The 15,893-nt window shown below is 40.0% G+C and overlaps 2 protein-coding genes across 2 annotated transcripts; one reads left to right on the top strand and one right to left on the bottom strand.

The window, feature by feature from the left end:
• The first annotated feature begins 1,793 nt into the window (after positions 1 to 1,793).
• LOC117298871 (leucine-rich repeat-containing protein 40-like) lies at positions 1,794 to 8,666 on the top strand. Its single transcript, XM_033782229.1, has 11 exons — positions 1,794 to 1,869; positions 2,486 to 3,239; positions 4,034 to 4,256; positions 4,625 to 4,710; positions 5,016 to 5,101; positions 5,849 to 5,932; positions 6,178 to 6,329; positions 6,745 to 6,825; positions 7,165 to 7,315; positions 7,925 to 8,019; positions 8,264 to 8,666. The coding sequence occupies exons 1-11, from the start codon at positions 1,864 to 1,866 to the stop codon at positions 8,451 to 8,453; spliced, it is 1,908 nt and encodes a 635-aa protein (XP_033638120.1). The 5' UTR covers positions 1,794 to 1,863; the 3' UTR covers positions 8,454 to 8,666.
• Positions 8,667 to 9,357: 691 nt separating this feature from the next.
• Positions 9,358 to 14,376, bottom strand: LOC117298872 (neutral cholesterol ester hydrolase 1-like). The gene is made up of 5 exons (XM_033782230.1): positions 14,008 to 14,376; positions 11,989 to 12,157; positions 11,255 to 11,486; positions 10,751 to 10,814; positions 9,358 to 10,254 (listed from the first exon to the last, which is right to left on the bottom strand). The coding sequence occupies exons 1-5, from the start codon at positions 14,034 to 14,036 to the stop codon at positions 9,435 to 9,437; spliced, it is 1,314 nt and encodes a 437-aa protein (XP_033638121.1). The 5' UTR covers positions 14,037 to 14,376; the 3' UTR covers positions 9,358 to 9,434.
• Positions 14,377 to 15,893: the final 1,517 nt, after the last annotated feature.

Genomic DNA, 15,893 nt, shown 5'->3' on the forward strand with positions numbered 1-15,893 from the left:
TACCGGGTAAATCCCATTATTATATATAACTCTATGGTAAATCCATTGTTCTCAGAATTATGCGCATGTTCAGAACTACGTATAAACAATGTAAATTTACCCGATAAGTCTGCTGCCACCTAGCGTTGGAAAGTCTCCTATTGTCCCCCATTTTATTAATTTTATTTCTCCACTTGCACCTTCGGTTGTGACGACGCCACGCTGAACCATCCCAGTATTATAGCCACATGTTGTGCTGCAGCAGACTGGGGGATCACCTTACTCAAGACAAGACTCTAGATGGAGTAAAGACGCCCCCATTAAAGACAGTAGACGCTATTGGTAATTGTCGAAGACTAGTCTTCATAGTTGTTGTATCTTAACTATGCATAAAATAACAAACCTGTGAAAATTTGAGCTCTATTGGTCGTCGAAGTTGCGAGATAATAAGGAAAGAAAAAGCACCCTCGTCACACGAAATTGTGTGCTTTTAGATGGTTGATTTCGAGACCTCAAATTAATTCTAAATCTGAGGTCTCGAAATCAAATTCGTGGAAAATTACTTCTTTCTCAAAAACTACGTCACTTCAGAGGGAGCTGTTTCTCACAATGTTCTATACAATCAACCTCTCCCCGTTACTTGTAATCAAGAAAGGTTTTATGATGATAACCAGTTTGAGTAATTACCAATAGTGTCCACTGTCTTTAAGCTTTCTCTTGAAGACGAGCAGAGTATACTGTTCGAAAGGTCGTGACAGACCAAACCGGCTTCAGAGCCAACACTCATCCAAAAGAGATTTTATTTCATGGTTGTACCCGCAAGTTTTATTATTACAGTTTATGCTTACGCCCTGGTTGTTGTTAGAAATAAAAAGATTAGATCATCCTTCTTTGTTAGTTTTGCAATTCAAATAAAGCAAAGTGGTTTGCCATACAATACTTCCCAACGCCATTAAAATGCCATTAAAATGATGTTTGTTGCTGCCCTTTTCTGAAAACGAAATTTTATTGTTTGAATGTAAGCCAGATGTTGTTGACTTCCTCGTTATTGTTTTGATGAATCAGATTAATAGTTAGGCCTAGTATTACCGTTTTGTTTGTTGTGGAAATTTAAAAAAAATAGTCCTCACAGAGAAAAGAACAAACAAAATCAAACACTTGAACAGTAATTTTGTTCCAACAGAATAATAATCGTTTCATGTGTTTTAACTGACTAACAATAAATATGGAAATAAACTACAACCTTGTATAAAAATAATGAGTAGGCCCTATCTAGGCCTAATTGTTATATTGGAGTCGTTGTTACAAAGGCGCGGGTAGAGGATCATGTACAGTCGTAAACTCGTAGAAGACGGTTTCGACAACCACACATGGTGCAATGTGAGTTCATGGTAAGGTATTGAGAACCAAAAGTAAACAACTCATTTACCCCCAAAATCTGGTATAGAGTAAAAACAAAATTAATATGCTCGAATACATTTCAAAATATTAATTTTTCTGCAATCAGACATTCGGATTTTTATAGTCTATAACGGCGGCCCGAAAGTGTACAACGCAAAAAAATGTCCATAAATTATTTCTACTAAGAAGCAGAACAGTTGATAAACATTATGAGGAGCAAATCGAATTTCAAAATGTCTGCTAGCAGAAAATTTGGATGAACGTTTAGGACCAATCCCTGGTGGTGACAGAATCTCCGGCCGGACAGATTTCTCTTGGACAGACAACAGCCGTCAATAAACAGCCGCCGGAATTTTCCTGAAGACTGGCTGCTGACTAACTATTGAGGGCGCTGTCTTTAGTGATCACGACAACAACAAACGATGGCGAAAACAAACTTCGATCTACAATCAGTGTGGTAAAAAAACACCCAAATACGACATAATGCCCGTAAGTATTCTCAGTAAAATACGCTAGATTATCAAATAAAGAAACAGGGTTAATCAATTCGTGGGATAACTTTTCAATAAAAAGTAGAAATGTGATCGAAGAACAAAGTTTTATTTTGTTTAGTTTCATAATTTAATTTAAAAGTGATAAACATCCACTTCGTTCGATTCGAGAGATCGTATTGTTGTCCCAATCTGAGATCATACAGATATGAACCCTCCATGACCAGGGTGTGCACTGCATGGTTTACAGCCCAAACTTGTCCCCACAACAGCCAGGCTTGATCATGGTTTGAGCCATGTCGATTTAGAAAATCTTGGTTCAAAAATTAAGCACAAGCTTTGTAAATAAATGAGACCATAGAGGTAGAAATAGATTTCTACCTCCATGATGAGACCTGCTGACAATTAACATGCCTGAACTGCTGAACTGAAACAGTCCCAAGTCAGCGGTCCAGCTTGCAAGTTGAATGTTGAAAAGAACTCATAGAATTTAGAAATATGGACAATCTTGATGACTAGTGAGCTGACAAGCTAACAGTAACTGGTTCTGCTTGCTAGTCACTGAAAAAGTTAATAGCTAAAGTTAATTGACACCAACCAATTTGTTTTCCCAGAGTCACAGAAATTCAGGAGGTGGGAAACTATTGAGAAGACCACTGTCCCCAAGGACACCACCTGCTCCAAAGACTGGAGCCCCTGCCCCTGCCACAACCAAGAGAAGCAGTCACGGATATCTTCAAAGCAAAAGCCTGCCCTCATTGGCAAGTCTTAGTCAGGATGAAGGCGATGACTTCGAGGAAGAGGAGTTGCTCTTTAGAGGTCGTGACCTCACCCCGGTCCCAAGCGTTGTACCTTCACTAGCCTCAGAGTTTCAGGAGACTCAGTTTGCCCCTCAGAACACGCCGAAGATCCCGCTGAAGCCTTTGACGTCACGATCCCACCGATCCCACTCTGGTCCTGTGAACTCGCCCCGACTCCCAATCAGCAGGAGTGACTTGAAATTCGTCTTAGAGTCCAGGTATAAATTACACCGGAGTGGCTCGGCGGAGACGTTCCAACCCGGATCGTTGGTTAAACCGTACAAGCCTCGCGGACGGGATGGTTTCCCACTGCGCATTCCGCGTCATATTCCTGAAGTTAAGAAGGAGTTTCTGTACCTTGATCATGAACATCTTAGATATCAGCTTCCTCCAGATTTCACACTGGAAGACTTTCAGGCTCAGTTTGCACCCTATGGGAGACCCTTGCATCGAGACAAATTAAAGAAGGCTGTACTGTCAAAGCAGAACTTCAAGAAGATGACAACTTTATTTGCCTCCTTTGTAGATGTGCCTCTCCAGGAAAAGATCAACGTTATGGAACTTAAAGGTAATATTAACACTAACAGAGGATGTTTTTCTGCAATTAGGGTTTCAATTTAGACCAAGCCAAACTCTGCAGGTGTTACTTATTAAAATACTCTTAAAATTCTATATTTCACTAATTTATTTAAGATATCTTTGTGCGTGTTCCATATTGAGAGACTTTGATACTTTTAAAGAAAGGGTCATTGAACTTTTTCGTTTAACATTGGGTGCGTTCGTTTAGCTTCCCTGGGTCGCCCCCGGTCTGCCCCGGTACGTTCGAATAGCTTTGATGGGGCTCAACAGGGTCAGCCCCCAGTGCCCTGCTTGTGGAGTGGGTCACTTGGGGGTGACCTGATGTGCATGCTGTCACCACGAGAGGGTTAGTGTGATCGTTCGATTAGCTCTTGTCAGGGGCTCATCCGAGTGAGCACAGCGGGGTCGACCCATGGAAGCTAAACGAATGCACCCATTGTGTTCATTTAGAGAACAAATTATAAAGAAAGATCCATTAAAAGTCATATGTGAGAGTTTGAGTTGAATACAGAGCCAACTTTCTTAGAAAACAGCAAAAAGCTGTGTTGTACATTCACAAGAGACTGTTTGCGAACAGATGGACAGCAACCTTGCCAAATTTGAGAAATAAATTCATGCATGAATCATTTCTCAGATTCAAATTTTTTTTGCAGTGAACAATTTTCAAAACCATATTACTTCAAACAACCCTTATTCAAAACAGTGCTTTTACCAAGTAAGTTTTTATAGTCATTAATTTTTACTAAGTTTCACTTTATTAATGTTTTTCTTAACCAATGTCAGGTGAGGATATTCCAGAGCAGATACCAAGAGTTCCACAACACCAGCTCCTTATCGAGATGGCTTGCATCATCCGTCAGCAGATGAGGAACATGATCAATGAGGAGATGATCGGAAGCATGCCTGGTACCCTGGAGAACATGTCCACGGCACTGACTCCTGCAATGGCTGCCTTGACTTATGATCAGGCGGAGTCTGCGTCGAGTGCACTGGCAACAATGTCAAGGTGAGATCAGGGGGTGATTTCACAAAGAGCTAAGATTGATCTTAACTGCAAGTCAATCGTGGTTGCTAAGTAAAGTGTGATGTCACAATACAAATCGCTATGGTAATACTGAATATTTGTCTAGCATCAGTGTTGTAGCCACGTTGGGTGGTGCTGGGCTAAGCAAAACAAATGGTGATGCCCAGCACAGATTTTCCCTAGAACAAATCAAAATATTGTCCACTGTGCATTGATCTGAGACACAGCTAATGATAAGGAACATCAAATGTCGAAGAGAAAAAACACAGTCAAAAGTACATTAAATCACTGAAAAACTTCATGTATGTGATCAACTTGTCGAAGTAAACAATTTAAATTTTTATCAACAGACACGGAGGCACAGGTAGAGAGGCAATGTTCAGCGTGCCGGTCTCAAAATACTTCCAGGGATCCAGACGAAGCAATTCTCCCTTCAGTAAGTTTGAAAGAATAGTAGGAAGATGTTTGTGACCCTTTGGTGCTCTTATTACCCAAGTCAAACCCAAGTCTCGACACTCATGGGGTGACAGGTCTTTTTCTTCAGCCGCGCCACGCATCTGGAACTCTCTACCACTTAATCTTAGATCTTGTCTTTGTACCACAAAATTCAAATCTCTTCTCAAAACTTCAGATAACATTAAAAGGGTAGGATTCTCCTTGTTTAATGTTTTAGCACAATCTGTGGCCGATGATCTTTGTGGTTAAACAGTTCTTTTATGTCTTGTTTTCTGTTGTTTGCAGATGAGGATGATTCTTCCACCATCACACCATCAGAGCTTGCAATACTTGACTGCCTCGTCAATGGCGGACTAGCCCTCAGCCTCAAGGTACATCTTTGTCTTTCAAAACACTATGTTTTTACACAGTCATAATCCAGTATATGTAAACTTCGTTCGTCATCACAACATCTCCTTGCAGTACACACTTGTAATGCGTACCTATGGAGACTGATCCTTTGTGGTTTCAGCTCCAGCTCCAAGGAATTCTCTGCCCTTGACTATCAGGACTACATCTTCCCGCTATGATTTTAAGAGGGCCATAAAGACACACCTTTTGTTAAAGTAGTGTTACTATTCTTGTTTTGATGTGTCGTTGTGCCTGTAGTGGTGGTATTTGTCCTCTTTATACTTATGTTGTCGTAGAGTGTTATACATATATATACTCTACAGTGTAGTGCATATGGAATTAAGCATTAATTATGCACTATATAAATCTAAAGTTATTACTATTGTATGAGAGACTCATTGGACTTTAATAGACTGAGAGAAAATTACTGGATATGCTGAACTGGAGATGTTTGGGGACGCTTTTGGATGTTTTTACCACTTCGGATGATCCCTGCCAGGACCATAAAGTTTCCTGGGAACAATGCTCTTTGTATTTGTGTAGCACTCAAGCCCTTCCACCACAATAAAGTTGCGATCCTTAGACTCTGAGAACAATGACAGATTCTTCCAAAGGATAAGTAACTTTTAAAAGTCACTGTACGGCCGAGACACAGTAAAAGAAACCATCACAAAGAAATATATAACTAATCTTGTGTTTTGTTTCCTATTTCTGCATAAATCTTGCAGGCTCACTTCATACTGTCTCTTCCAGAAATCTCACCTTTAACTAAGACGCTGGTGTATCTGAACCTGTCGTTTAATGATCTCAGGGTAAGTCTACACCTATTAAAGCCTACACCATGCATACATGTAGGTAAGCTCATGCACACCATGTGTTCCCTGCTTTTTCCCACTGACTTAATATCATGCTTGTATTAAGAATAAAACAAAAGTATTGTGAAAGTTTTGTGCAAGCGTGAAAGTATTTATAAGCTCTGTAAATTAACATCTATTACTGCAAACTTCTTCCATTTTCTGATTATTAATGCACTGGTCGATATCCATGTCCCGAACAGGTGTTTCCCCAGGAGTTGTTGACACTGAGGTGCTTAGAGGTCTTGAAGCTGAGGAATAACCCCCTGAAGGAACTACCTCTTGAGATACACCGCCTTACGAAACTAAGAACCCTTGTTGTCTCCTTCAACCTCTTAACGTCGTTACCACCAAGGTAAGAGCACACCCTTTCCCTTTAATTTTCTTACTGTAAAATAAAAATTTGCTGAGGTGTAAGCATATTTCAAGAAAACTTGCGCGTTCACCATGGATTTGCATTGTGACGCCGTTAATTTTTGTGTGCTTATGGTAAGCAACGCTATGAAAAGGAAACTCGCACAGTAAGCACAACAAGCAGCTCGTAGCCTGAAAGCACAAAAACTTGCTTAACACAAAAAGCGTTTTTTCTTGCTCTCGTTAACTAAAGACAATATTAACTTGAGAAACGAAAAATGTGACCTGACTTTTTCATTGATCTTTATGTATGAGAGGACGATCTTGCCACTTTTGTTTTTTGTAGTGCAAGCCTCTTGTGGTCACTTTGCTCTCTAAAAAGTTTATAAAGCCCATTGTTTCTATTTTTCCAACAGCTTGTTCACCATCCCACTACAGTTTTTGGACCTTTCCTATAACAAGCTGAGCTTCTTGCCGAGTGAGATACGACATCTCAAGTAAGTATGTCGAGTTTTGTACCTGAAAGGAAGAGTTTCGGGATGCTAGGTGGCTGGCAGCAGACTTCAAGTAATCGATTATTCTTGGAAACATACACTTGCTCAGAATTACATAAAAATACCAGCCAGTCAATTTCACCAAACTCTTCTTAACTTTGGGTTAATCTTAGGACTTTGGTTAAGTTCCGCATCCAAAGACGTTAGGACACATGCAACCCACCTTAGGATAAGGTACTCTTCTTTACTTGAGATAGGATTAATCCTAGCATTTCGTGATTCGGCTGCAGTCTAATAAAAATGAAGAACAATTATTTCTAGTAATCTATGTTGAACTTGCAGGTCAACCCTTCGTGAGTTGAATCTAGAAGGGAACCAGCTCCCTGGTATGCCGTGCTCCGCCCTGAAGTTGAGGAAATTACGCTACCTGAGGGTAACCAATAATTTCATGCATCCACTCTTCTGGAAAGAGAACAGCCGAAATGAACCACAGGTGAGATACCTTTTGCTGTTTGAGATACATTTCATGGAAGTTATCTTAAAGGCACTTGACACTATTAGTGATTACTCGAATTAATTGTTAGCATGAAAACTTACAGCTATTTATAGTGTAAAACATTGTGAGAAATGACACTCTTTGAAGTAACTTTTGAGAAAGAGGTTATTTCTCACTCAAATATTTCAATCTGAGAAAGACTTTATGGCTGAAGCCTTTGTGCAACAAAAGTGTGTTTTTTCTCATTATTTTCTTGCACTTTCGAAAAGAAAGGAAGAAGAAAAATAGCAGGGAAGGGGGGAAGGCAGTAAAAAATCCAGATTTCATATGAACTTTTGGCTTCTTGAAAACACTGTTATTCATTTGTTTTTTTCCGGATGCCAGTGCACTGCGAAGGCTTTTTCGAATACTTCATCAACCTCTTCCCTTTGCAGGTACCATTTTATACTCCTGAGTGAAGAGAAGCATAAGTGAAGTGTCTTGCTCAATGATAAAAGTGTCATGACCGGGATTCAAACCCACACCCTGATGACAGAACATGATTCGATGCTCTTAACCGCTCGGCCATGACACCCTGTTCATTCGTATTTTTGTTTTGTTTTACAGAGGCTCTTAGATCTGTCTGCGCTCACAGTGAAACACTGCAACCTGGATGGGAACTCTCGTGCTTTGCCAGATTTCCTTTGCTCTGTTCTAGACAGGTAAGTAAAAACTTTTGTATCAAAGTTTTGCTACACAGGACAAGTTAGTCAGCACATATGCCACGATATCCCAAGTTGGACCTGCACATTCTAGAATATGTCATGTACAAAACTGTTTTGTCAATTGTCAATGGTAGATGAAACCAAATCATAAAACTTAGTCAAGCAAACACATAAGCTACGAGAAAACTAAACAGTATCCTTAGCACTACTTTCTTAAACATGTATGTTTCTTTTCCTGCAGCTATACTATATGCGATTGCTGTCAGGGGCCTTTATACGGGCCAGGCCTGCGAGTGATCCGTCCGTGCAGCAAGGCATTCGGCGTGCGCAAGTTGCCGTTCATCTTCAATTGTTGTTCACCATACTGTCGGGATACATTCAACTCCAGTGTGGAGTCACTCACCCAGATGCTGTATTGGGAGGACGATTGATGAATAGTCGGGTTCCTTGGAGCTGGAATTAAGGAGGCAACTTCTAAGGGATGATTAATTGGGATAAGACGGTCTTGAAAGTTCTTTAGGGGACAACATTAATAATACCCTTTTTTATTACCCTTGGTCACTGGGCCGTTTTCATTCCTTAAACCATCTCAGCTCCCTGGGGAGTATACAGCCTGTGCAACAAATATGCGCTACTCGGCTAAATCAATCACAAGAACCATCTCTGCCCTCATAGGTACGGATTTACCCCTGGATGGAGAGAAGCAATTATAGTCAAGTGTCTTGCTCAAGGACTCAGTGTAATGACCGAGTGATTCGAACCCACAATCTGCTGAGCAGAAAAACCAGAGCTTGAGTTCCATGCTCTTAATCACTCGGCCAAGACACCTTAAGAGGGAATGGTTTAGTATAATTTGATGGGAAGGCACAAGAGGCAACATGGGTTAGGGAGAGGTATAAATTTTAAGTCATTTAAGTTTTCGCAACCAGCAGTTGATCAAATCCAGTTTTGTTACTTTGTCACTTTGCGTAAATGTATGCAAGTAATTTGATTACTCAACCCTAAGAGAAAAAAATAAACAAAATAAAAGAACAACATTTGAAAAGATTTATAGTCACAATATTTGATTTGATTTGAAATCGTTTATTAAAATAAAAATCATTCTCAATTACATGGTTTGTACAAGTTTTAAAACATTAAAACACATTATAGAAGTTTCAAGTGAAAGAAACATTAAAATAATTTAGACATTAACATCAAGGGTAAAAAAAGGAAAAAATAAAATTACTTGCATTCCAGTAAGTTAAGAAAATATGATACAAAGGCAACGGAACAGAAAAATGGGAGTGGGACTCCCTAAGAAAAATAAGATCTTTACAAAAACAATTTTGATTACTTTATGAACAGTGTAAATAAAACATTTAAATTTGTATGATTGATAAAAACAAAATTACTTTGTCCTTTTTTATGCATCACTTTTCTGTGATCTTGAGATGCTCTTTAAAGAAGACTATCAAATCTTGGAAAATTTTCTCCCCAACCTCGAATACAAGTGGCCATGTTGGTCCGAGAACACCATGGAAACCTCCAATATAATGTTCCCATCTAACGGGAACGCCAGCTTCCCGTAGCCTGAGTGCATAGAACGCCCCATGGTCTCGAATTGGATCAAACTCACAAGTTGCTAAAAAAGTTGGCGGCAGCCCTTTCATGTCCGTTCTCAGAAGTGGACTGGCTCGCTGGTCTAGAATTAACTCTTGCAGCTGCTCCCATACTGCATCATCACCCCTCTGCTCATCAACATTCGGCGCTTTATAACTACCGTAATCTTGCATTCCCAGAGGAAGTAAGGTGTGATTGACGTACTGCGCCAAAGGAGACTCGCGCTTAAAAGTTACTGATGTGTGCGTGTTGTCGATGAGGGCGTCCACAACGCGCTGCTCTGATCTTCCTAAGAAATAAAGACAAGTGAATTCGCCTGCCTCTTGCCACGTGACTATAGAACCATCCATTCCAAACAGTGACTTGGACAACATTGAACCTGGCGTATGGTTATCAATGAACTGGGTGAGTGGGTAGATCAGCGCCTGGAAGGCGAAGTCTGGATAGCGCCCGTCGTCGTGTAAGATTTGAGACACCGATGCGGTGAGTGTACCACCGGCACTGTCCCCTGCGATGCCGATTCGCGAACGGTCCACGTTGAAGTCTTCGGCGTGGTCCATGAACCATCTGGAGGCAGTTATGCAATCTTCGAATGCAGCTGGGAATGGATGCTCCGGGGCCAACCTGTAACTATAACCAATTGCAGAATGATATTGAGGAACATGCCACTTTTAACCCTGACATTCACCCAAGCTTAACCCTAGCTTAAAATTATGCCCGTCCCCCACTCAATAAAGCCATTTGCAAGTTAGAGATGATTCAATTTCTGATACAAAGACTTGATTATACCCACAAGTTATCCGCTTAAATTTGAATACCTCTGACTAATAATGAGACGACTGCCATGTGACACGATTCGGGCAAGTTTTTGCGTAGCTATAGGCTACAAGACAGTTTGTTGCCAACCTGGAGGTTGCTATACAAAAGATTGCTCCGAACCATTTGACATAGCAACTGTTTCTAAAATTGTCCGAGGAATCCAAATTTAAGCGGTAACTTGTGACCAAGCAAGTCGATGCACAGACGAATTAAATTAGACTTGCAAGTGGCTTATTGCTAAAGATAAATAGTTTGTAATAAAATTAGTCTTCTTCGTTTCAAGTCGTTTCTCTGTGAAAATACTTACTCTATGGACACAACCACGCTGTCCAGCTCTTCTGCAAACCGCCTCGTCATCATATCAAACATATCTACACACACAAAAAACCGTCAAGATTCCAAGTTTACATTTTTGTCAAAAATTAAAAGAGGATTCGTGCTACCGCGGGCTAGTGAAAATAATAATTTTTTCTTCTGGATTTTAATTTGTTCTTTTGCTATAGGCTGTGTGTATTGAAGACCTGACAGATCGTCAATCGTGTTATTGATCGCGTATCCATCGTAAACATAAACAAAAACTTCCTGATCCATCACTTGTCAATTTGCACTGATAATTAAGGAACAATCCTTTCTAAAAAAGAACATCTCAGAGACATGTTTGTTTATTTGTTTGCACTGATTGTAAGACTTTGACAGTGCCTGGTCGCGGGTTCGAACCCCGCCCCAGAGAACTGCCCGAACTCAATCCTAACAGCCACTATGCCATTTTTTATTTTTTTCAAATCTCATGATTCAATTTTGCTTCCCTCACCGGCACTTCCCAAAACGAATGCACCACCGTGTATAAACACCAGCGCCGGTCCCAGTCCAGGCTGCTTCTCGATTGGCTCGTAGAGACGAACTTTGACCCCACCAAAGGTCGTGACCGATGACCGGATGTTGGACCCTGGTACTTCTCGTTGACATTTTGGCAAAGCGTTCTCGATGAGTGAGCGAAACGGGATGATATAATGCGAGGACGTGAAGAGGGAGATCACGGAGGCCTTCCATAAAAATAAGAATATTGAAAACTTATAAAGCTGACAAATCTTTTTGCTCACGGCGCTTAATATAAACAAAGATGTACACTAACTACAATTTAACCATAAGTCTAAGCTAAGAATAAATCCAGAACGTGTAGTAGAGAACTACAATACAAAATGCAATATCTAAGAAAACATCAAAGAGTAAAGAAAACCCTCAAACATTTTCTCATTTACTTGATTGATATTGGGTTTTAGGAAACATATTATGATAGTGCAGGCATAATGATAATTATAGTGGAATGGTCCAGAAGAGTATCAGCACAAAAAAAGGAGAAAAAGGGAACTGACATCCTCTCTAAATAGATAGTGATGTGATCCAATCTAGGACATCAAGTACGTTCAAATTGATCTGGGCACTGGTAAAACAATTAAATGCACCACGTTGAAAGGGGTTTAAATAAATGTTTCGGGAAGTCAAATATATTATTTGAAAAGATACAAAACCCGATCTATAGCATACCATGTCGGTGACCAAACGTTTTGCACCGTCAAAACATTTGTATTGCCAGGGGTTGACGATACCATTCGGTGTAGGGGAGTTCATGTAGTAAGCAATGACGAGGACCCATGCCAGTAGGATAAAGGATGCAACAGTCCGCAATGTAAAGAACGTTGTGCTCGAAGGCAATCTGACAACGGAACAAAACAATTTTGACAATTTCACGATGACACATTTTTTTTTTTTTTTTTATATTAAAAGCAAACCGTACAGGAGGTAAAATTTGACTGGTAGCCACAAGTTTTCCAACGTGTTTTTCTCATTGGGTTTTATCTCTGTGGGACATGGGTTGTTGCCGAAAACGAAAAGAGCAACAAATTTCAAATTGAATGTTTGTAAATACATTGTGTTTACATTACATTGTATTGTACATTACATTGTACTGCGTAATGGTATATGTAAATAAACAAGAACTTGAAACTTGAACCTGCAATTAGTCATACAATTTTAATGACAGTCAAAGTGAATATTTTTTTTAATTTCTTTTATTATTCTTCGGACAAAACAATACAACAAGCACAGGCCGTCCAGGGAAGGGCAAAAGTTACAAAAAAACTGTAATAAAAAAAGAAAGGCCCTCCCAGACAGCAGGCATGCAACTGCCCGATGAAAAAAAAAGAGGAAACTTTTCGAGACCCACAATGGTACCCTAAAAAGTGTTGAGGTTTTTTATGCTCGTAGGATCAATCTTAGCATGTACATGTATGACAAAGACAAAGTGAAGTGTTTTATACAACTAAAATAACATGAAAAAACACCTTGCCTATGTATGCACCGTAATTCTAAGGTGGCAAAGCATCGGGAGTTGATTAAGTTGAGGAAAACTAACTATTGTTTCCCAGGTAATTATGAAATTTGCAGAAAATTATTATTCCCCCCCCCCAAAAAAAAAAAAAAAAAAAATCAGATTTTTTTTTGGTTTTTGTGGGGGGGGGGGGGAATAATAATTTTATGCAAATTTCATAACTACCTGGGAAACGATAGTTAGTTTTACTCAACTTAATCAACTCCCGATGCTTTGCCGCCTTACAATGTTCGGTGAGAGCCACTTGTTCCCGCTTGCCGTCTTGCACATCACACAATATGCCATTCCTGGCTTGTCCACTTTCCGGACGGTTTCGGAGAGCAGTTTACCGTCTACGTCTTATTTTTCCAACCAGAACCACTTCCAGGTATTTTTTACTCCTTTATCTATGGCTTTAATTTGGCCAGGTACCACTCGGTCCCGCTCTAAAATATCTTTTCTTTTGGATGTCATTTTGACGGACGTTTGAAAATGCGACTGTTTCGTAGCGCAATGCAATGTGAGACTCGCACACAGCACAGCAGATACATGTACGTTTGGTAACTAACTCACACACACATACATACATGTACAATACGTGTATACTATTGCAAAATAGCGGGACCAGACGAAGACATGACCTCATTTCAAGGCTGTATAATAACTTGGTTTAGCACACAACTCGCCTGCGCCACGGGGTGCGTTCCACTGTTCCAGATTTTTCGACCGTACACACGGCTATTAATGACCGCACGCAGTGTGTAAACGTATGCATTGCTTGTTGTGGGCTTTAGATTGACCATGCAGTAGAATGGATTGCGTGCCGCGGCAGAGGCCAGACCATGCGTTACGATGCATTGTTGTAATTGTCTTAAGATCGCGCTAACCGCGGAATGTTTTTCTTAGCGCTAATCAGTTTTTTAAAAAGCTCATAAAAAGTTCACATTTATATACTAAACATTAAACATTATCAAATTGCAGTAAAAATTAAAACAAAAGATGCCAAGTAAAAAACAATATTAAGTGCCAGTGGACGAGCCTCCTGGCGAGCCTTTTATGTAACAAATTGTGCCAAATTATTTAGGATGAGTTCCGAGGAAATCATTGTAAAAGAATAGACGTGGCTGTTCTAATGTAATGTAATGTGGAAGGAATCATACAGTTAAATTAAGAAAAAAATAATTTAGTTGGCTTACCTTTTTGAGCCGGAGGTTGCGCTCTTCATGATTGATTGCTTTGCGACAGCAAAAAGGGTCAAAATAAGACAGTGGAATGTTGACGTTGTTTCCTTGACATGCCTTGTAGATTCTATTTCTTGAGATTGCAAGATGTCGCTGGGCCAACACGCAACTAAGTCCCAAGCAGTGTTGATGATGCGTTATGGTGTTTAAATACTTTCCCACACGAAGGTTTTTGAGGTTAGAGCTGATAGAACAATGGGTCGGATAAGGTGATTTAGAGGTCTGCTCTGTTATTATCTACAGCCCAGGTTCGTTGATCTGTTATTGCACTTTTGATCAGATTGTAAACCCAGTTTGTTCAATGTCCAAGGTGTGATACGTGTAGAACCGTGTTGTAAAATGGAGACATGATGGTTTTATGCATCGATAACTAGACTGAAAAGTTATCGACTCCAAATGGAGGCCAAAGTTATGTAACAGTGCTTTAGTCTGGCAAGTCTTCATTCGAGCGTGAAATACTACAACCGTGGACAGTGCCTCCTCTCGCAGCTGCGTGCTCAAAGCCAACCCTTTCCTCACGCTATTATAGACACACTACCTTTCTGGTGGAAATAAGTTAGCAATACTAGATGGGTGAAAACAGATCGTCAAGCGCATTCAACTATAAAGGCCCGCAAAATATGCTATATTTGACAGAGTTTTGTATGTGAAAAATGTTCTTGTTTTCTAATTCATGTTAATATATTTAAATATAAAAAAGGGAACGGAGGGGGGGGGGGGGGGGCTCTACTTAACTCTGCTTTGCCTTCTGGAGACCCCCCCCCCCCCTTCCACATGAACCCATGATGGTTAAAGTATTATTGCTATGGTAAAAACTATTACTTAATGAAACCATCTCTTATGTTGTTTGATATCAAGGCTATATATTGTCATGATTTTATGCAGATTTGAGATTTCGAAAAAGGGATATACTGTGTAGTTAATAATTGCCCGATTATGACATGGGGGTCGTTGACTTTCACTTTGAGGTTTTGTGGGTGGCATAGGCCCTGAAAAAGTGGTCCTTTATTTGGCGGGGGTGGTAGGGACATTATTTTTTCAAGATTGATGCTCTGACGTTTCTGACGTCAACCAAGAACTATCATTAGCTTAAAGTTTTGCGCGGCGCGTACACGCCTCTATGCATGTGTGTGTTGTTTGACCTCAGCATAAAATAATGGCGGACAATGCACGATGAGGGGAGGGGGGTCTAAGTTCACGATGAGGGGGTGAAGGGGGTCTGCACCCCAGTAAATAAGGAGAAAACAGAGCGTCGAGCTCGTTCATCTTTTGTAGGCCTATTATGCTTTCATTTAAAGTATTGCAAGAAAAATCCGCCTATACGATTTAAAAGGGGTAGTTAGTCAATAAAAAAAAGAGATTATCCCACGTCCATCAGTGTACAGAAAATGCAAAAGTTTGCGTGTGTTTATTTCGTTTTAAAATAGCACAAGTCAGTAATTTGTTCTAAACATTTTTGTTTTCATACAAAAACCGCTTTCTTCCAGCAAATATCGGGCCGTGCAACCTTAAAAAACACCCTTTAAACTGCATTTTTCACAAACGACTTTTGTTTGATTAGCACCATGTCACGTGGTCTCCAAATTAACTTCATATTTGGCAGTGGTGCCAAAATGTCATACTACGGTATGACAGTAAATAAAATATATTTATAGTTTATTGAAAGAGATTATAATCTGTCATCATCGGGTCAAAATGATATTACAGCCTTGATTTGTTTCCCTGACCCTATGGGTCCATAATTGTAAATAACGTACGTCAGTTCTCGAGCACGCTGTTCCAAAGTGATCATCATCAAATCTACTACTAGTGGTACTGTTTACTTGTTGCTTGCCAAATGA

This window comes from Asterias rubens, chromosome 13 (genome assembly GCF_902459465.1).
Source record: "Asterias rubens chromosome 13, eAstRub1.3, whole genome shotgun sequence".
Taxonomy (NCBI): domain Eukaryota; kingdom Metazoa; phylum Echinodermata; class Asteroidea; order Forcipulatida; family Asteriidae; genus Asterias; species Asterias rubens.